The 19,205-nt window shown below is 43.7% G+C and overlaps 1 protein-coding gene across 13 annotated transcripts in view; it reads right to left on the bottom strand.

Annotated features, from left to right (window-relative positions):
* Positions 1 to 19,205, bottom strand: part of LOC122790995 (zinc finger protein 618-like) — a 2,638,133-nt gene that overhangs the window by 2,243,051 nt on the left and 375,877 nt on the right. For all 13 annotated transcript variants that reach the window (XM_044058728.1, XM_044058724.1, XM_044058727.1 and 10 more), the window contains exon 4: positions 5,333 to 5,410. In XM_044058728.1, coding sequence (XP_043914663.1) covers positions 5,333 to 5,410 — 78 coding nt within the window. The remainder of the gene's footprint in view (positions 1 to 5,332; positions 5,411 to 19,205) is intronic.

Below are 19,205 nucleotides of genomic sequence, written 5' to 3'. Positions count from 1 at the left end.
TAGGTGACTATAGTCAGGCACACTGATGTTCCACTTACCAGGCTAAACAGGGAGAAAGTTACTGTCAGCTGCCTGTCGGGTGCCAGGATCCACCACATAACGCACTCAGTCAGGTCACACAAGTACAAATATGACTTTGTCATTGTCCATGTTGGTCTGAATGACCGGAGACGTGCCTCCCTGGATTACATGAAAAGAGACATGGAAGAGCTCTCCGATCTTGCAGCCCAGACAGGTATGACTCTATCCCTGAAAAACATCCTGCCATCACCCAGAATGATACCACAGTACAAGGACAAAATGATGACTTCAACAACTGGCTAAGCTTCTGCTATCATTTTAAGGGGACCCAGTATCTGTCTGCCTGGGACGACACGATCGACAGGCCATGATGCTTTGCCAGAGATGACCTGCACCTGTCACCCTTGGGATTCCAAATACTGGCTAAGGCTCTTGCCACCAATATAGTGCCTTTTTTAGGCAAGGTTTAAATGACAAATTCACCACCTTAACAGGTACAAGAAAGCAAAATCTGAGGGTAATGCTACTCAATGCTAGAAGTCTAAACCTCAAAATGCATTCACTCAAGGCACTCCTTAAAATGGAGAACATCGACATCTGTGCATAACAGAGACCGGGTTCAGGGTTCCAGAGAGCACCCCTGCATTACCAGGCTATAATTCATACCACACCTTTCGGCCACCTAACCTGGACAGAAACACAAAACGCGGAGGCGTGTCCCTATTCATTAAGGATATCCACACCTCCAGGCCTGCTGCTCAGCATAATGCATCCGAGATGATCCAAGTGCAACTAACTCTGGGCAAGACCGCAATCCAAATTGTAACTTGCTACAGATCCCCCACCATACCCCAGGATTCCCACTCCTAATTTCTAGATACACTGGAAAATATTAGGGTGCAACCCAACACCCTAATAATGGGTGATTTCAACTACCCACAATTAACTGGGAAAATTACTCATGTACCAACTCTTTTGCTCAATGTTTTCTGAAATTCATAAATTCCAATGCCTTGGATCAACTTATCCACACCCCCACCAGGGGCAGCAATATCCTAGACCTGGTCATTACCAACATGGGCGACCGGTGTTCCACACCAGAAGACCATTCTTCATTGGTCAGATCCAACCACAAGCTAATCAGCCTAGACATCCACATCCCACCCCCACCCTCCATTAGGGAAACCACCGTAAAAAAATTCTCCAAAGCCAACTTCACGCTTCTTAAGACAGAAGTGGCAAACTTCACGACACCCATGCAGATGGACAATAGAGGTACAACTGCTGAATCCTACACAAATGCACTTTATAAGCACTTACACAAGTGCATGGATCTTGCTATCCCTAACACAACCAAGATGCTATCTACCAAAAACAGAAAGGCAATTTGGTGGTCCCCTGCCATAAACAAACTCCACAATAGAAGAAAGAAACTATTGCAAAAAAGAGTAAAATCCCATGACTGGAAGAACTCCCTGGTCAGCCTCAGTAAAAAGCTAAGATCCCTCATAAAATCCTCAAAAGCTAGTTATGAAAACAAAATCGCCACTGATTCTAAAGACAACCACAAAGCATTCTAGAGCTATGTCAAGAATCTCAATGGCAACACTCAGATCTGCTCTGAGTTACAGCACAATAACACTAAATAAAAAGAACCAGCTGATATTGCCAACATCCTGGCAGATAGGTTCAGTGCTAACTTTACCCCCCCCCCCCCCCCAAAGGGCCCAGCTCTACACCGGAAGAATGCAAACTTCCTGTAATTATGGCTGCACAGGTAAAAACCACACTCTCCAAAGCCAAGAACACGGCATCCATGGGACCTGACAATATCCCAGGCTGCATTCTACATTAACTACAGAATGAACTAGAACCCTACCTAAGCACCACGTTCAATCATAGCCTCACCTCAGGCTTTGTGCCCACTGAATGGCGCACAGCGACGGTTATACCACTCCATAAAGGGGGAGCCACCACGGACCCCAGGAACTACCTCCCATTAGCCTAACGAGCCTGGTCTGCAAGGCCGTGGAACTTATAAACAAAGACATTGGTAATCTCCAAACTCTGGACCCCACCCAGTTCGGGTTTGTAAAAGGCAGATCATGTCTCCAAACCTGATCGACTTCTTTGAAGCAGTCACCAAAGCCATAGATTAGGGTAAGGTGGTTCACACAGCCTATCTAGATGTCGCCAAGGCTTTTGACACCATCTCCCACTCTGGAATTATAGATAAACTCACTAAACTAGGTATAAATGCCCATGTCACAAGATGGGTTCCCAACTGGCTCACTGACAGAACCCACACTGTGAAAGTAGCAGACTCCAAATCCAACTTCAGACCAGTGACAAGTGGAATACCACAGGGTTGTATCTACTTTTCTGAAGTACAGGCTAACATAGAAGGTCTTTGGCTAACAAAGTTCGCAGATGACTGCAAACTAGGAGCCATAATTGAAACTCCTAACAATGTGGACATACTACAAAAGGGACTCACTGAGACAGATGCCTGGTGTCAAAGCACTGGCCTCAAGCTCAATGCCAAAAAGTGCATAGTCATCCCTTTGGTAAAAACTCTGTACCCATAAACTACAACATAGGCGGTAGTATACTTAACACCGAAAGTGTGATAAGAGACCTTGGGACACAGGTGGACAGTAGTCTCTCCTTTGATAATCACATCGCCACAGTAGTCAGGAAATCCTTCTACATGGCACACCTCATCACAAAAGGTTTCTTATCCAGAAAAAAAAGTGGTTATTGTTCCCCTCTACTCATCACTCAATAGACCCATTATAGAGTACAACGCCGCTTTTGGTATGTACCTCACAAGACATCTACAACTGGAAAGGCTGCAGAAATACCTCACAAAGAGGATTACCGACCTCAAACAGATGCTCTACGCAGACAGTCTCAAAAAACTCCAGCTTTACTCCGTCGCATATCACCTACTCAGAGGCGATCTCTGCCTAACATACAAAGCTACGCCAAACACAGAGCTGTTAGACATGCTCCACTTAAAGATATCTCAATCCCTCTGAGCTACACGCTCTAGGGACCTAAACATTGTCACCACAATAAACAGAACATGCTGGAAGACTTCCCATACTCTGGAGCAAACTACCTATCTATATCAAACAAAGCTCCTCATTAGCACTCCAAGAAAAATCTTGATGACTGGAAGGGAAATAGGAAATTCACCCTGGGGATCACCTCTGTGGCTCTGCTCGACAAGGGCACAGGAAAAAAAATTCTTGGGTGGTGAAAGCCAGGGTAACTTTTTGGCTAGGCTTGTACAGGCCCTAGGGCCAACAGCCTGGTACCTACCTATGAACAAGTGTGTACATGGTAACTACTACAGAGGGAGGGTGTGGAACTATCAGCAATGATAGTTGGGAATACAATGAAGTGTAGAGGGAAAAAGCATCAGTGATGATACTTATAGAAACACATTAAGTGTAAGAAGAAAAGGAAACCAGACAGAAAAAAAAGTATAAGAAAATTCAGAAAAAATTACCTAAACCCACTAGCGCTCAACAGTAGAAGCTAGATGTGACCATTTCAGAAAGCAGCAAATGAGATCTGAGATAATTGAGAGAGAGGGATTTTGGGTACATCAAAACAAAAGTTTGGAAAGAGCTGTGGCTATGCATTTTAATAAACTACACTCAAGCACTATACAAGTTAGAGACTTGTGCAGATTGCTTGCGAAAACAAATGTATTGATATACAGCACTAGTTGGGATGCAAGAGGATGCCTTGAAGTGTAAGATTTAAAGATTGCAGCTGGTAACATTACACTTTTTTGTATTATATAATTTGCTGACCTGTGAATAACACTTATTTATATCCTGTGTTTTTAACTCCACTGAGGGTTGTACACCAACGTGACTGACATTTAAAAAAATCATGTATCAAGTCAATGTTAAGTGTATTTTGTAAATAATGTTTTAAGTAGCTTCTGAAGTACCACAGCTCTTTCCCAAATAAATTTTTTCTTATTAACAGAGGGGTTGGCCAGGAAAGACAGGGGCTGGAATTAAGGACTCTTGCTAGCTCTACTCCTCTAAGGAGATGTCATGATTTCTTCCTGCGTAGCTAACAGCGCACAATAAATGCTGAGGGCTCTACTGCAAGCACACAGTAATGCCCATGTGCTGGCAGATTCAGTTATGCTAACTAAAATGATACCATACCATGCACTGCAAGTTGTTGTAAAGGGTAGGACAAAAAGGGTCTATGTTCGCACATCGAAAAAAATTACAGCAAATGGCTAATAATCAAACATTAAACAGCAAAAGTTTAACGTACTGAACATGCTTAACAGCAAAAAATAATTAAATGAATGGCCACAGTTGGCCAGCAACCAAGAAGTACCGCGATGCATAAGTTAAGTGAAGGAAACTTTTTAAAAATTTGACCCATTTCCCACTGTAGTACGATCTTGGAGTTGGTACATATAGTTAAGGAGGGTGTGGATGACTGAGCCCCCCACCTTGATTGGTTACATTCGAGATGTTGGCCAACTATGGCCATTCAATGAATTATCTTTTGCTGTTTTTTTCAGTATGTTAAACTTTAGATGTTTAATGTTCACTTATTAGCTGTTCACTTTAATTTTTTTCGATGCTCAAACAAAGACCCAGGACAAAGGGGAAATGTCCCCTGCCAACAGGCTACTGTTATCTAGAATGCTCCATAACTCCTCTTTGTCATGGTTATTTAGATTAAGGAGGGTACTTTAACACAACTAATAGCAAACAATAAGGGCATGCTGTCTAGCAGACCACAGAGGAATCTATCCAGTTTTCCCAACTACTCCAGAGTACTGTATGGTTCTGTGACTTGCAGAGTCATGCAGTAAGCAAATGGAGGCTGGGGGAAATTATACCCTGAACTGCAGGAAGCAGTTTAACAGCTCATAACCTTACATCTCTGTGCTAGATGAAAGGCCAAGCATTTTTTTTTTACTGTACTTAAGTCAGCTAAAAGGAGAAGAGTTGACAGCCTGACCTTCCCCCCTATAATTTTACCCAACAGCTATGCTTCAGTTATAATACTGTATTGACAGAAGTGCAGCCATTCTACAACTCAGTTCTAGAGTTGCAAACATAGCAACCTCCTATGATTGTTTGAACATGTACACTAGTGCCCAGCATAGCATTTTAGAAACAGAGTATTCCATCAACAACTACTACTGAATGATGGTTTCAAACTTCTCTATACTCGGATTCCTTAGATATTAGTTGGTACTTCCATGCAAGTGAAACAAAAAGACTGTGATGCACCATTCCATAATATGAAAAGTTACCTCTGTGTGCTCTGACATGGGTCTGAAAACAGTTGTAATACTTGTATTTCTTCCCACATATTCCACATTCATATGCTCCTGAAATAAATGTAGAAAAAAAAACTTTAGAAGAAAATTTACTCATACAATCAAAAATGAATTATTCAGTCTACATTCTATTTGAAAGTAAAAGATGAAACTGTTATATGTTACAAGATAATGCCAAAAAACACTTCACAAAATCAAGTTCAAACAAAAGTTATTATGTACTTGCCATAATGCACCCATGTTGCCTATCTATCCAGACCATCAAATCTCAGTGCCTTTTTTCCCCAGCTTTTGGATATGGGGCTCAGGTTTCTCCCTTACAATGCCCTTCTACACCTCAGACTGAGTTTGCCTCAATACACTGCATATATCCTAAGATATGCCCAAGTAAAAAAAAAAAAAAAACATTATACCCTGCCAATGTAGATAATAGGAAAGATCAGGTCAAAGGCTGAAATTATGAGAAGAGTCTGATCAGGTCCAATCGGTCAGCCAAGAGCTGAATGTGACAATTATGGCAAGAGGAGTGGAGGGATAGATCTCGATGGATAAAGACAACACAGATCTAGCATTATGTTAAGTCCGTAACTTTCTTATCTGACGTCTTATCCGTTTGACCCAATGAGTGGGGCAGATTCCCCAGCTACTAGAAATTCTATGCTATTCTCAAAGAAGGATATTCCAATGGATGGTGGAGCTGAAAAATGCAAGTGATCTTGACTGTACATCCAGCTTATGGTGAGACACAAAGGTATGGAACTGTACACCATGAAGCTGTAGCACAAACATCAACTATGGGAACTCTGGAGAGGAAAGCAGTGGAGGCTTTCACTTCTTTAGTTGACTGAACCTGAGGTTTATGTGGAAGTGCAAATCCTTTTTCTACACAGACAAAGGCATCAACAGCCACCTGGACAATCTGACTTTATAAACACCTTGGCAGGATTCAGCTTTTAAGAATTAAATAAAAACCTGATCTGTTTTCCTGAACTACTAGTTCAATATAAACAGAATCTCAATTTACAATGACCGTCTATCAAGTGAAAGATATATTTAACTTAGAAAGATCTAATAAGAACACTGACTTAAGAAATGCCCCTGATGCCAACTTAGGAAGAGATTTATAGTTAGTTCAATGGGACACCCTACACTTATTAAAGATCAAGTAGGGAGTTTTGCAAGGCAAGGCTTAAATCTCTGAAATTCTTCCAATAAAGGTGACAGCTTTGGGAAATAGTTTTCCAAGACAAAAATTTCAAATCTGTAGACACCTCTGGTTCAAAAAGGGGTTTGATAAATGCCAGAATCATAGTATCCCAATGAGGAATGGGGCCTTTGATAGGGGGTCCAAGAAGAAAATTATCTTTAAGAAAGCCTTGGACAACTTTAACTCATTACAAGAGAGTGTGTCTCCAGGCATTTCTACAGTTACCTCCCTACTGCGCCTCTAAGCATCAAATATTGCTTCTTCATATTTGCATTAATAATTCCAAAACCATGCTACATGCAAGGTATCAGTATACTTTATCCAGAAGTTTACATAATGGCACACACAACAGTACTGATATTTGACCTCTATCAATGAGTATTTGATAAAATTGTACGCTGACAACTTTATTCTTTTAAATTCTCAAGCCACATCCACGAGGAGTTAAAGTCACACACTCAGAAGAGCTGTACTGGAGGGAATGAGTTAGGATGCAGTAAAGCTGTGGTTTTCCCCATCATGAAATATGGATATGGCTGACATTCAAACTTCAACGGCAAGTAAATTAGCATCTTTTTGAAATACTGCAAGAAATTCAAAAATAAAAAGGAGATGTGCCAAAAACAGACCCATGACCTTACAAGAAGTCTAATCGGCGTATCTTTTTCACTTACTTCTGTAAACCTTCCTTATGTTGGGTGTCTGGGATGACAACAAAATGTGGCAACACAAAAATGCCTGGCATCCCAAGACATCACTGGAATTGGAGGAACCATACAGTTAAATTGTATTCCTTCCAGGTCTTAGTGAGGCTGGCTGGACATATGGGACAGATGGTGTAGATGAGGATCCAGAAACCATGTAGGGTATTTCAGATGAGACCAAAGATAGGGGAAGCAAATCTGCCAAGGCCATAAGAGAGCTCACCTTGCGCCAGATGGCTTTCTGTAGAAATTTATTTATGGGGAGAAAGGGTGGAAAGACGTACAAAAGACCAGAGGAACAACTAAGGACCAGTGTGTCCCTCGGTGACTCACCTTCCAAGGCCATCAGGGCAAAGTAAATGATGCACTTGATGTTTAGTTGGGAAGAGAAAAGGTCGTGACACAGCTGGTTCCAGTGACTTTAATTCACTGTTGCCACTGCTTGGTTGAGGGACCATTCGTGGGGCAGATGAATACACCAGCTCAGTTTGTATGCTAAAACACTGGAACTCCCAGAGATGTGCAATGCCACCAAAAAGCACTGTAAAGAACAGTGCTCACTAGGAAACCTTCATGGGTTTTTGGCATAACTGGTGTAAGTAGGTTCCCCTCTTTGTTGATGTATCACACTACTGCCATGTTCTCCATCTGGATGGAGATCACACCTTTGGGGAGACAGCCCTAAATTCCCAAGAATCTAGTCTGAGTGCTCATTTCCAAAAGAGTGGTGTCAAGGTTGATTATTGATACAAACCATGTGCATTGGACACCTTCATAATGCACCCCCCACCCAAGGAGGGAGGTGTCTATTCTTACAGTGGCCATCAGGGGTGGATATCAGAAAGGACAACATCAGGAAACAAGAGAAGAGGTCAGCAACAACAGAATATTATGCATGCATACCAGTGTGTGATGTACTGGAAAGTAGAAAGGCTGATGCAAAGTTGATTACTGAACTGAAATGATTATCCTTGCTACAGGATTGTGTGAAGCAACAACTTGCAAGGCTTGAAGAGTAATAGAAAGGATCCATGATTGTGGGAACTTGGTTTTCTCGGATGTCGTGTCCATGTGGTACCCTACAAACTCGTATTGACCAGACTGGAGTCAGTTGGCTTTTTGTCTGATACCCAACTGTTTGGAGAACAGGAGAAAGACCATGCACTTAATTGGTTAATATATGGTGGAAGCAGTAAGGAGCCAGCCCCCCCCCCCCTCCCAGATACGTTAACACTCAGTACCCTTGCAGCCTCAGGTAAGGTGCTACCACTGCCATGCATTTGCAGAGCACCTTGGGGGCTGTGGTGAGACAAACTGGCTCCAGCCAAAAACAGAGAACCTTCTGGATTGCTTTACTATCTTTACATGGTAGTAAGCATCCAGAGGATCTAATGAATACATCCAATCATCCTTCCCCAGAAGACATAATATAGACTGCACCATGACCATTTGAAACTTTGCCTGACAAACTGATTTACATAACCGAGGTCAAGAATGGGTCTAAAGTCCCATTTTTTTTTCTCCAGAAAAAGAAAAATCTTTAATAGACTCCAGGTCCTTGCTGGTCTGGTGGGACTTCCAGATGACTTTTTTCCAGCAGCTTTGCTAACTCAGTTGCAGTCACATTTCTTTGACTAGGTGGAAAGTTGGGAATTCTTTTTTTTGTTGATTGGAGAAAAAGCAAACACAGTAACAAAGCTTCTGGTGATTATCTTGTGAACCAAAGTAACTTGAGTAATGGTTAACCAGGCATGATGGTGCAGAGATGAATGATACCTGACTGGCTCCAAAGTTCAGCAGTCAGTCAACTATTCAGGAGTGCTGGAAGAATTTCTCTCTGAAGGGTCCTTGAAACCCTTAATTTTGTGGACAGTCTCTGCCACTGGAGTGCTGTCCATTAAAGTTGTTCCCCCTTCTGCCTCAGGAGGATCTGTAACCAAAAGTGTCCAGGACAAAAGTCAGGGATTTTTGAAACCAGAGCTTCTTTTCACTCTTCTGGTTCCAGGAAAAAGTTCTTTGGAGGGTGGGAAAACATATCCCTACAGCAGACAGTCTTAATCACTTGCTCATTTATGGTAAGCATCTCTTTTACTGTGGGTCCAAAAACAGTGAACGCATTCAAGTATGTGCTAATGACAGATGTCTTGAAATTTATGCAAAGTTGTAGAGACGCAGTCAAGTGTGCAAGTGACTGCTACTAATAAATACTACATTAGCTAACCAAATCTATATTCTAAAATAAATATTAGAATTTTGAAACTTATCTGTCACTGTGCCCTCACAGACCACACCTGGTCTCCAGAGGTAGTAAAAGAGATCTGAGGTACCTCAGGAAGAAGAGCATTAGGTGTAGAATTTGCTTAGTTCAGGTGAGAAGTCCCATGAGGCACAATTCCTCAAGCTCAACCAGTCAAACTTTGGTCACACTTTCACACTGTGGAAATGGAACACTCAGCTAAACATTCTATGCAGTACCCCAGAGTTCTTCCATTCTCTTTTTGGCAGTCTGTTCCTTCTCTTGGAGGATCACCATACAAGAGAGTTTGACCTTCTCAACAGTTCTCTTTAATAACCAGCAAGGAGAGACTGAAATAAGAGGAAAAATAACCCTATTAAACACAATCGCAAACAGCAGGCTGGAAAGGTGACCATCAAGCCAAGAACCTACAGGGTGGGGAAGGGAGATGAAGACAGTCTTCTTGCCCTGTTGAGGAAGAAGCTCTAAAAAAGTACATCTGTGCAAAACATTCAGCCGTAACAGATCTTCAATATGAGATCACTATAAATGTCATAATATTAGAGTTCACTCACCAGCAAACTGTGTTGAGCAAGCTACCTCTTTTATAGCAATTTTTCTTCCTTGCAAGAGCCAGCCCTGAACCAGTAACAGAGTAGGTACTGTTGATGCAGGTGGCCCAAGGATACACCAAAAAAGGTGTTGACACGTGTCTTCTTCAGTTCAAGGCTGAAATGTATACAGAGAGAACATACAGCTGAGTACACTTGCCATAAATGTAGATGTTTGAGTGTACTCACTGTTGCAGTCCTGACTTGAGGAATTTCCTGCTGTGGAAGCCATTGGGCAGCCCAACTACCAGACTCCTTTTTCCTCCTCCTCCAGGAGCTGGTATACACCCTATCTGATGTCACTACGTTTGAATATAACGGGAGTTGGCAGCACAATGACCTTGGTGCTTTCTTGCCCCCAATGAGTAGGAGGCTCCCAGTAGATCTGTGAGTTCAGAAGTCTGAGACCATGGATTCCAGAAGAGTTGAGAAGGAGCAAGGGGAGGGGAATCACCCAGCTAAGAAGGTGAATGTACTAGCCCATACAGTAGAGGAAAAGGAGGAAGAGAAATAATACTGCAACAGTGAATACACTAATCTACATTTAGGTAAGTGTACACAACAATACTATGTTCACAGTGTTTCACTGTTGCAGTCCTGACTTGTGGGATGATTCCCAATTCTGAAAGAAGCATGGATGGAAGATTTAAAGAGAGGCAAGGATGCTCTGCAAAATGGCTGTAGTGGCACATCCTGCTCTGGATTTTGAAAAGGTAGGAAGATGGCAATGTTTTGTGAAGGTGTGCACAGAGGGACCAAGTAACTACTTCCAAATGTCCTTAATGGCCACTCTTTTAAGAAAAGCAATAGAGGTAGAAGTGGGCCCTAGCTGAAAGTGTCCTTACAGCATCAAGAAGCTTCTTACCACGATGGCTGCAGTAAAAGGAGATACAGTGGGAGATCCATCTGGTGATGGCTTGCTTGGAAACTGGTTTCCCCTTAGAGGAACTGGCAAAAACCACAAACAGTCTGTCTGATTATCTGACACACTTGGTTCAATCCAAGTAGTAATGCAGTTGTCTATGTATGCCCGAAGAATAAAGGATCCTTTCTCCCTTGTTTTGGGGGTTAGAGAAGAATGTAGGCAAGTGTATAGCTTGATTTCAAGTCATCTCCATCACAACCTTGGGCATAAAGGAAGGGTTGATACTGAGTGACACCATGTCCAGGTGGGAGATTTTATTTATTTATTTTATTTAAGTTTCATGAATGGGGAAGTCCACAGCGCCAATAGCCCATTTTCAGTGGGGGCCCGGGGAGAAAAGCTCCAAAATAATTGCAAGTTACATTTCACATGTTACAAAAGGACATAGTTCATACAGTTAATTAAACATTTACAGATAGGTTCCACGATATTTGCAATAGGCTTGTCACAATGTTATAAAAATGAAAAGACATAATTCAATAAAGAAAATTCAACATTTACATAAAGTGAATATTTTTGTTATAAACTCTATTGTAGGTAGGGTTGCCACCTTTTTAAATGCCCAATTGGGACATTTTTGGTACAAACGTCATATTTTGTATGGCAAAACATACTCACGACCAGTACAAAGGACAGAACTTCAATTTTTCTCTAAATAAAAGCTTATTCTTGTAGCATTTTAGTTGCTTATTCTGTTTCTTAAAACATTTAGGTGTTTCAGATGCAGAATAAATGTTTTATGCAACTATTACATAAAATGTAGGAAATATGTTGTCCTAAAACCTCAGGACATTTGCCATTTTTTTAATTTCTTTGCAGGACACAACTGCCCAAAGAGGGACTGTCCCTCGCAAAGTGGGACAGGTGATAACCCCAATTGTAGGTTTAACATTTCAAAATATAATAGGACTCCACACACACAAGGGCTTGAAGCTGAGACACACTTCAAACCAAGTTATCTGTCTTTCAGACTGACTTCATTTTGTCCCTGGAGAAAAACTTTTCCAAGTGAGCATTTTCTTTGGTGGCAAAAAGATCTATTTGTGGCACACCCCATTTTTCATTTATGCTGAGAAAGACTCCCCAATGCAGTTGCCACTCCTGGGGGTCTGAAAGACTCCTGCTGAGGTGATCCTTTAGCCGGCTTTCTCCCAGTAGGTACAGTGCCATGAGGTGCAGCCCTACGGAGTGTGCTGTTTTGTCCATGGCTAGGCAGCAAAGTGGGTAAGAGTGGGTTCCCCCCCCATTTTTGTACCACATAACTGTGGTATTGTCTGTCTTCACCAGGACAATTCCAGGTTTCCATTTCTTTCAGAAAGCAATTAGACCTTTTTGGACTGCTTTAAGTTCTTTTAGATTTATGTGCTTGTTTTTGAACTTGGACTCCCACCTGCCTTGAGTCTGGAAGCAGTTGATGTGGGCTCCCCAGGCTATTTCTGAAGCATCTACTGTCAGAGTTTTGTCCTGAGAAATGAACCTGAAGAGGAGGCCTTGATTGAGGGGACATGCTTGGGCCCACCAAAGAAACTCCTTCCTGAGGCAACAAAGCAGTAACATCTTGAAGATGAGAAACTGTGAATGTTGGCACCACATGTTTGAGGTACCACTGCAGTTTTCTCGTGTGTATTCTAGCTATGGGGATCATGAGAAGGCAAGAGGCCATATATCCCAGGGGCATGACATACTCCTTGACTATGACATAATTCCTAACCAACAGTTTTCTGAAATACAAGGTCAGGAAGGAGACTTTCTCTGGAGGTAATAAAGTGTTCTGAATAGTAGAGTCCAGGAAGACCCCCAGAAACACCATCCTGTTTGTGGAGTCTGTCTGAAATTTTTGTGTAGCGATGGTAAACCCCACTGAGGGCAGAAGACTTGGGAGTAAAATACATCCGCGCTGTGTTTTTCTAGGCTTGCTACCTGAATGAAGCAATTGTAGAAGTAAGGATAAATCTGAATTCTCTTTGTCCTGCAGAAGGCGGTCACAGGGGATATGAATTTTGTTAAGACCCTGGGAGCAGTAAGCAAGCCAAAGGGCACAGCACAGACAAAGAAGTTATGTACTCACCATAACATCCCATGTTTGTAGTCCATCTCGCCTTTCATTCTTACATATGGGTTCGGAGCCAATCCTCGGCTCCGACTCGGCTGATTACAAAGCTCAAAGTCTCTTAGTTGGCTTATGGCAAGGTAGGTATCCCCATAGTACAGTACTAAGAATCCCCAGATGTTCTTTCCTGCTGACTATAAAAGTGAAAAGTTATCTACAAAGAACTACAAAGATGAAAGGTCTCCACCCTACCAAAGGCAATACTATCCTGTCTCCAGATCCACCAGGGATACATGGACGGGGGTAGGTGGGTGGGTTCAAGAATGAAGGGTGAGATGGACTACAAACATGGAACGTTATGGTGAGTACATAACTTCTTTTTGTTTTGTAGTCCTATCTTGGCTTCATTCTTACGTATGGGACAGCGTCCCTAGCACCACTATTTCGGGTGGCTCACAGGAATATACTCTTAAGAACCGTGGAACCAAAGGAAGCGCTACCCTTGAGGTCAAATCCAATTTCTAATGAGGAATAAAGGTATGAGGGGTAGCCCACGTTGCTGCTGCACAAATACTGTCAATTGTGACTCTGGCTTGAAAGGCAGCAGATGTGGACAGGGATCTGGTAGAATGAGCCTTAATTTTAAATGGAAGTTCTTTTCCATTGGAAGAGTAGAAAAGAGAGATACAGTTGGAAATCCAATAAGATAGAGTTACCTTGGAGACTGGCAGACCTATCCTTGTTTCAGAAAAGGATACAAACAATTGGTTTGATTTTCTACGCTCCTTGGTTCTATGCAAGGAGACCCGTAACTGTCTGAGAGCGTCAGGTTGATGAAATTTATATTCTGCACCATTTGAATGATTAGGAAAAAATACATGCAGTTTGATAAATAGGTTCTAATTAGACAGAGCAAACTTTGGGGATGAAGGAAGGGTTTGTATGAAGGGAAACTGTCTCTATGAAAAATCAAGAAAGGTGGTTTGACTGACAGTGCTTGCAACTCTAACACCCTTCTAGCGGATGTAATAGCCAATAGAAAAATGGTCTTCCAAGACAGAAGCTTCAGTTCACAAGAATGCGCGGGTTCAAAAGGCAGGGAAGTAAGTTTGGACAGAATGAAATTTAGATCCCAAGGAGATACAGGATCCAGAAAGGGAGGTCATAGCAAGATAGTGCCTCTAAGGAAAGTTTTATACAATCTGTGAGCTATCAGATTAGGCTCATGTTGTCCCAAATAAAAATTGGATATCGCTGCCAGTTAAACTTTAATTGTAGCAGCAGCTGATCCCTGACGGAAAAGTTTGGTTAGGAATTCTAACACAAAGGGGATGGGTGCTGTGTAAGGATTTACATTTTTCTCTTTTGCCCAGATAGATAATCTTCTCCAGTTGCTAGCGAATAATTTCCTCGTGAAAGGATTGTGGGAAGACGTGAGGATATGTGTCACTGCAGGTGAAAAATCATAAAGCCTGACTAGGGATAGAAGTGGAGCAGCCAAGCTGTCAAGCTGAGGGTGTGGAGGTAGGGGTGAAGGGAAAGTACAGTTTTGTACCTACCATAAATGTAGATGTTCGAGTGCTCATACAGCTGCAGTCATTACAGATGGGTTATCCTGCCGTCAGGCGGGTCCTCAGTCGGCCGAATTCCAAAGTCTAGGTCCGGCAACGGTTGTCGTCACTTCTTCCCTGACGTCAGTGTGGCAGGGGTATAAAAGAGGCAGCCGATGCCATTTTCTTCAGTCTTTCTTGCCGCGCAGTGCCCGAAGCAGAAGCAGTTCGCAAGTGCCTGTCGGCCAGCTCCTGAGATTTATGAAAATACTTCAGCCGAAGTCTTCTTGAAAGCTAAGTACCCCATTGGGGAAACTTTTCTTGCCAAGTGCGTCTCTTGGTGACTTCCCCTGAAGGGGGGATAAGGGAGAAGTAGATGCTGCATTTGGTGTTGATTGGACTGGCAAAAATATCGCAGTAAGGCTGTCCCCATTTGCAAAAAATCTGTTCTGTGACTTTCTGATTTGGAGACCACTCGTGCGGCATCAAGACTGCCCTGCTGAGCTTGTCGGCTATCACACTGGTTGTCCCAGTGATACGCGTTGCTACTAGAAACTGCTGGGAAGATATCGCCCACTGCCAAACACTAAGAGCCTCTCGACATAGGGGCTAAGATCTGGTACTGCCTTGCTTGTTTAGATACCATACCACTGACATTGTCCAATTGGATTGCTATCTTTCCTAGAGGAAGAAAGTTGTGAAGTGCTTGCAATGCTAGTAGCACTGCTCTCATCTCTAGGACACTGATATGCAAGTGAGCCTCATGATCTTGCCATGTGTCTTGGACAGTCCTGCCTAGATAATGCCCCCCCCCCCATCTGGGAGGCATCCGTGGTCACAGTAGCAATGGGTCGGCGAGGAAGGAAGGGTGTTCCTGTCGTCAGTTGATCAGGCTGAATCAACAACGAAGATCCTTTTTGCAAGATTGCGTTATGAGAATATGATGAGACCGAGGCAGTTGTTGAACAGACCACTGGGAAAAAAGTAGCCATTGAAGGATTCGCATATGCAATCTGGCTAGCAGAACTAGAGTTATGGTAGAAGCCATGTTCCCTAAAAGTTTCAACACTGTCCTAGCCTTGACTTTTTGTAGCGGAAGTAAGCTGTATATCTGTTGTCTGAGATTTTGAATTCTGTCAGCAGGAAGACGAGCCATCATGGCGACTGTGTCCAATTCTGTGGCTATGTTTGTCTTTTCGGCTTTTTCCCGGTAAGGGGTCGCCACAGCGGAACTCTGGTCCGCTAATGATTGGCAGTAGATTTTTTTTTTACAAAACGCAGAGGTGCCAGCTTGATGACCAACCTTCAATGAAGGCAAGCCCATTTACTCAAGCATGTCTTACGAATGCTACCCAACCGCGGAGAGGACATGCAGACTCCACACAGAAGGCACTCCCAAGCCACGCCGAGAATCGAATGGGAGAACCTCTTGCTGTGGCAGACTTTCTGCAATTTATCATAATTACTAGCTGGGTGCAGAGCTGGATGGTTGAATTCCTGGCTTGTAGGAGTAGGTGGCTGGTGGTGGCAGTCAGGAGCCAGACGTCCAGGTACGGAAACACTTGGAATCCACAACGTCTCAAGTGAGCTGTCACTACTGCCACGCATTTGGTGAAAATCCTGGGGGCTGTGGTAAGACCAAAGGCCAGAGCATGAAATTGGTAATGACTGGCTCCCAGCCGGAAGCGCAGAGGACTCCTGGATGCTCTGGCCATTTTGATGTGGTAGTACACATCCAGGAGATCTATGGAGCACATCCAACTGTCGTTCCCTAACAGAGGGAGTATAGACTGCAGGGTTACCATTCAGAACTTGGACGTCTTTACTTGTTGCGTCTTTCAGCTTTTCCCGGTTAGGGGTCGCCACAGCGGAACTCTAGTCAGCTAATGATTGGCAGTACATTTTTATGTGCTGAGTTGCCAGCCCTGACGCACAACCTTCAACGAAGGTATGTCCATTCATGCTGGTCTCCACACAGACGATGCTCTAGCTGAGAATTGAACAGGACAACGTCTTACTGTGAGGCAACAACACTACCGCAGCACCACCTGATTTGTTTAATTTGCTGAGGTCCAAAATGGGCCTCCAGTCCCCAGTTCAGTTTGGCACTAAAAAGAATCTGGAGTAAGTTCCGAATCCTATCTGGTCTGCGGGGACGGTTTGGATGACTCTCTTTGAAAGCAACTTTTGAACTTCTATGGTTGCCTGATCCCTGTGATTGGATGGAACATCTTGGATCTTCTTGGGAGTGTGGTGTGGGAGAAAGAAGTGTATGGAGTATCCTCTAGTGATTATTCTTCGTACCCACTTGTCTTGGGTGATGTTGAGCCAGGCTAATGGATAAAAAGATAAGTGATCCCCAACTGGCTCCAGAGAAGCACAGCCGGGCCACACATCAGGAGCGATGACAGGGACGGCCACGAAAAGAATCGCGGCCACCCTGATTTTGGGGACCCCCCCCCCCGCCTCTAGGGTGATGTCTACCATTAGCTCTTCCCTTGGCTCTGAAGGAGGAATCACCCTGTGGGTCTGGGAAAAGTCTCTGGGATTTCTTACACCACATTTTCCCGCCAATCTGACCCATCGGATATGGTCTAAAAGGGACGGTAAAACGTACTCCCACGGAAGAGAGAGTTTTCCCTTCCTGTTCGCACCTGGCGAGTGTATCTTTTACCTTAGATCCAAACAAAGACGAACCGTAAAAGGGGGCATTGGTAAAAGTAGATTTGAAGGGCTCCGCAAAATTCCATAAGCACATCCAAGAGTGTCTCCTAAGGGAAACCCCTGAACATGCTGCCCTACCCACTCCATCTGCTGCATGGGATATCAGCCTCAAGGAGGAGAGAACAATGGACTTTAAGGTGGACAACTGAGCAGTAAATTTCTCAGGGACTCCTTCAGTTGATGTACCTTGGAGAGCATCTCCTAGCTCCTTTAGATCTTTTTGAAGCCTAATAAAATGTGTGAGGTAATACAGCAATTTAAGAGTAAAAGCCTCTGAAGAGAAGATACACTTCCCATATCTATCCACCGTTCGAGACTCCTTGTTCGGTGGACGGACAGATGACGTCTCCGCTAGTTTCTTCTATGTGGCTGCCACCACCACCATGGCATCTACAGGCACACCTGTGGTCAACAACTTTCTCTCTTTGGGGGCTGAGAGAAATTTGTTGCATCTTCTGGGGACTGGTTCCACGGCATCAGGAGTTTCCCACACCTTCGGACTAACTAGTTCCAGGAGCTCATCAAAAGGTGGAGACACCCAAGAGGCTGACGGTTGAGACCAGAAAGCCTTCAGGTACACTGACTCCTCATCAGAAGGGGTGACAGTGGGCCAGCCGCCACTCTGCTTCAAGATATCTAAAAATATCTACAAATGAGATATCATCAGAGGACGACCTAGGGAACCTTTCTGACTCCTCAAGGTCAGTGTCTAAGGTGATGGACTCATCCAGGGAGTCTAAATGCTTCCTCTAGCATGTCCTCTTCTGAGGGGGGTTCCTCAGAAGGGTATTCAGGGAGGTCTCGGAAGACTGGGGGCAACTCAACAGGGGCTCCTGAGGCTGCGGGTCTCTGCTGCCAACAGAGAGAGACAGATGGTGCTGAGACTTTAGTCGATGCTTGAGGGGGAAAGAGAACTGGTTCCCTTGAGCGGTGCTCACAACAACACAGCACGCTCCTAATCATTTAGAATGCAGAGCTTTCTGGGCTCAAAGGGCAGCCCCGGTTCTAAAGAAACGGAGGTAGCGATCGGCTCCAAGATGGATGTAGGGTCCAAGCTCAACCTAGAAAATGCACCAAGCAGTAAGCTCGGCACAGAGGAAGTTTGGCACCAAGCGTCCCTGTCGGGGCCAATTGGTGAGCTTCAGCTCTTACACATCAAGGACGATGCTGAAGGTGTTGGAGCAGAACTTGGCTCCAAGACAGACACAAAGGGTGCTGGAACAGAGGGTTCCACAAGTGGTACCAAAATCTCTGGCTCCGAAGGACCAACAGGACTTGGAAGAGGAACAGACACAGGGAGAATGGTCTTAGATGGCTCCGGACTCGACTGGGTCTGAGCCAGCAACAATTTTGGTAAACCAAACTACTTCAAAAGTCTAAGCACTACTCTCTCTACATACTCTTGCAAAAGACTCTTGGAGGATCTGGATGACAGCGTAGGTGACCTAGACCTCAGTAATATGGGAGAGAGTAAAGTTGGGGAGACCAGCTCAGATGTAATTTCTCAGTCGGCTCTGAAAGACTTGGGGCCAACACTGCAGTGTCAACATCGATAACCTTGACCAGATCTGAGGACAATGGAGCAGAAGAGGTATAAGGTTATACAATTTTAATACTTCGAGGAGGTCCAGACAAAATAGTCGGTGCAGGAGAATGACTCTGACGACTTAACCTTCTCTTACTTTGAAGAGGGAGACTTGGAGGATGATGAGGAGCTGGCTAAATCCTTCTCGAAGGAAAGCTTAAGGGGACCTTTCAGTATTAATTTGTTCTTCCTTTCTCGGAGAACTCTGGAGCTGAAGGAGTGACCGAAAGAACAAGATTCCTGTAGATGAATGG

Source organism: Protopterus annectens, chromosome 16.part0 (genome assembly GCF_019279795.1).
Source record: "Protopterus annectens isolate FY-2018-M chromosome 16.part0, PAN1.0, whole genome shotgun sequence".
Classification (NCBI taxonomy): Eukaryota; Metazoa; Chordata; order Ceratodontiformes; family Protopteridae; genus Protopterus; species Protopterus annectens.
The sequence above is the reverse complement of the archived record's forward strand: the minus strand, read 5'-3'. Positions and strand labels throughout refer to the sequence as shown.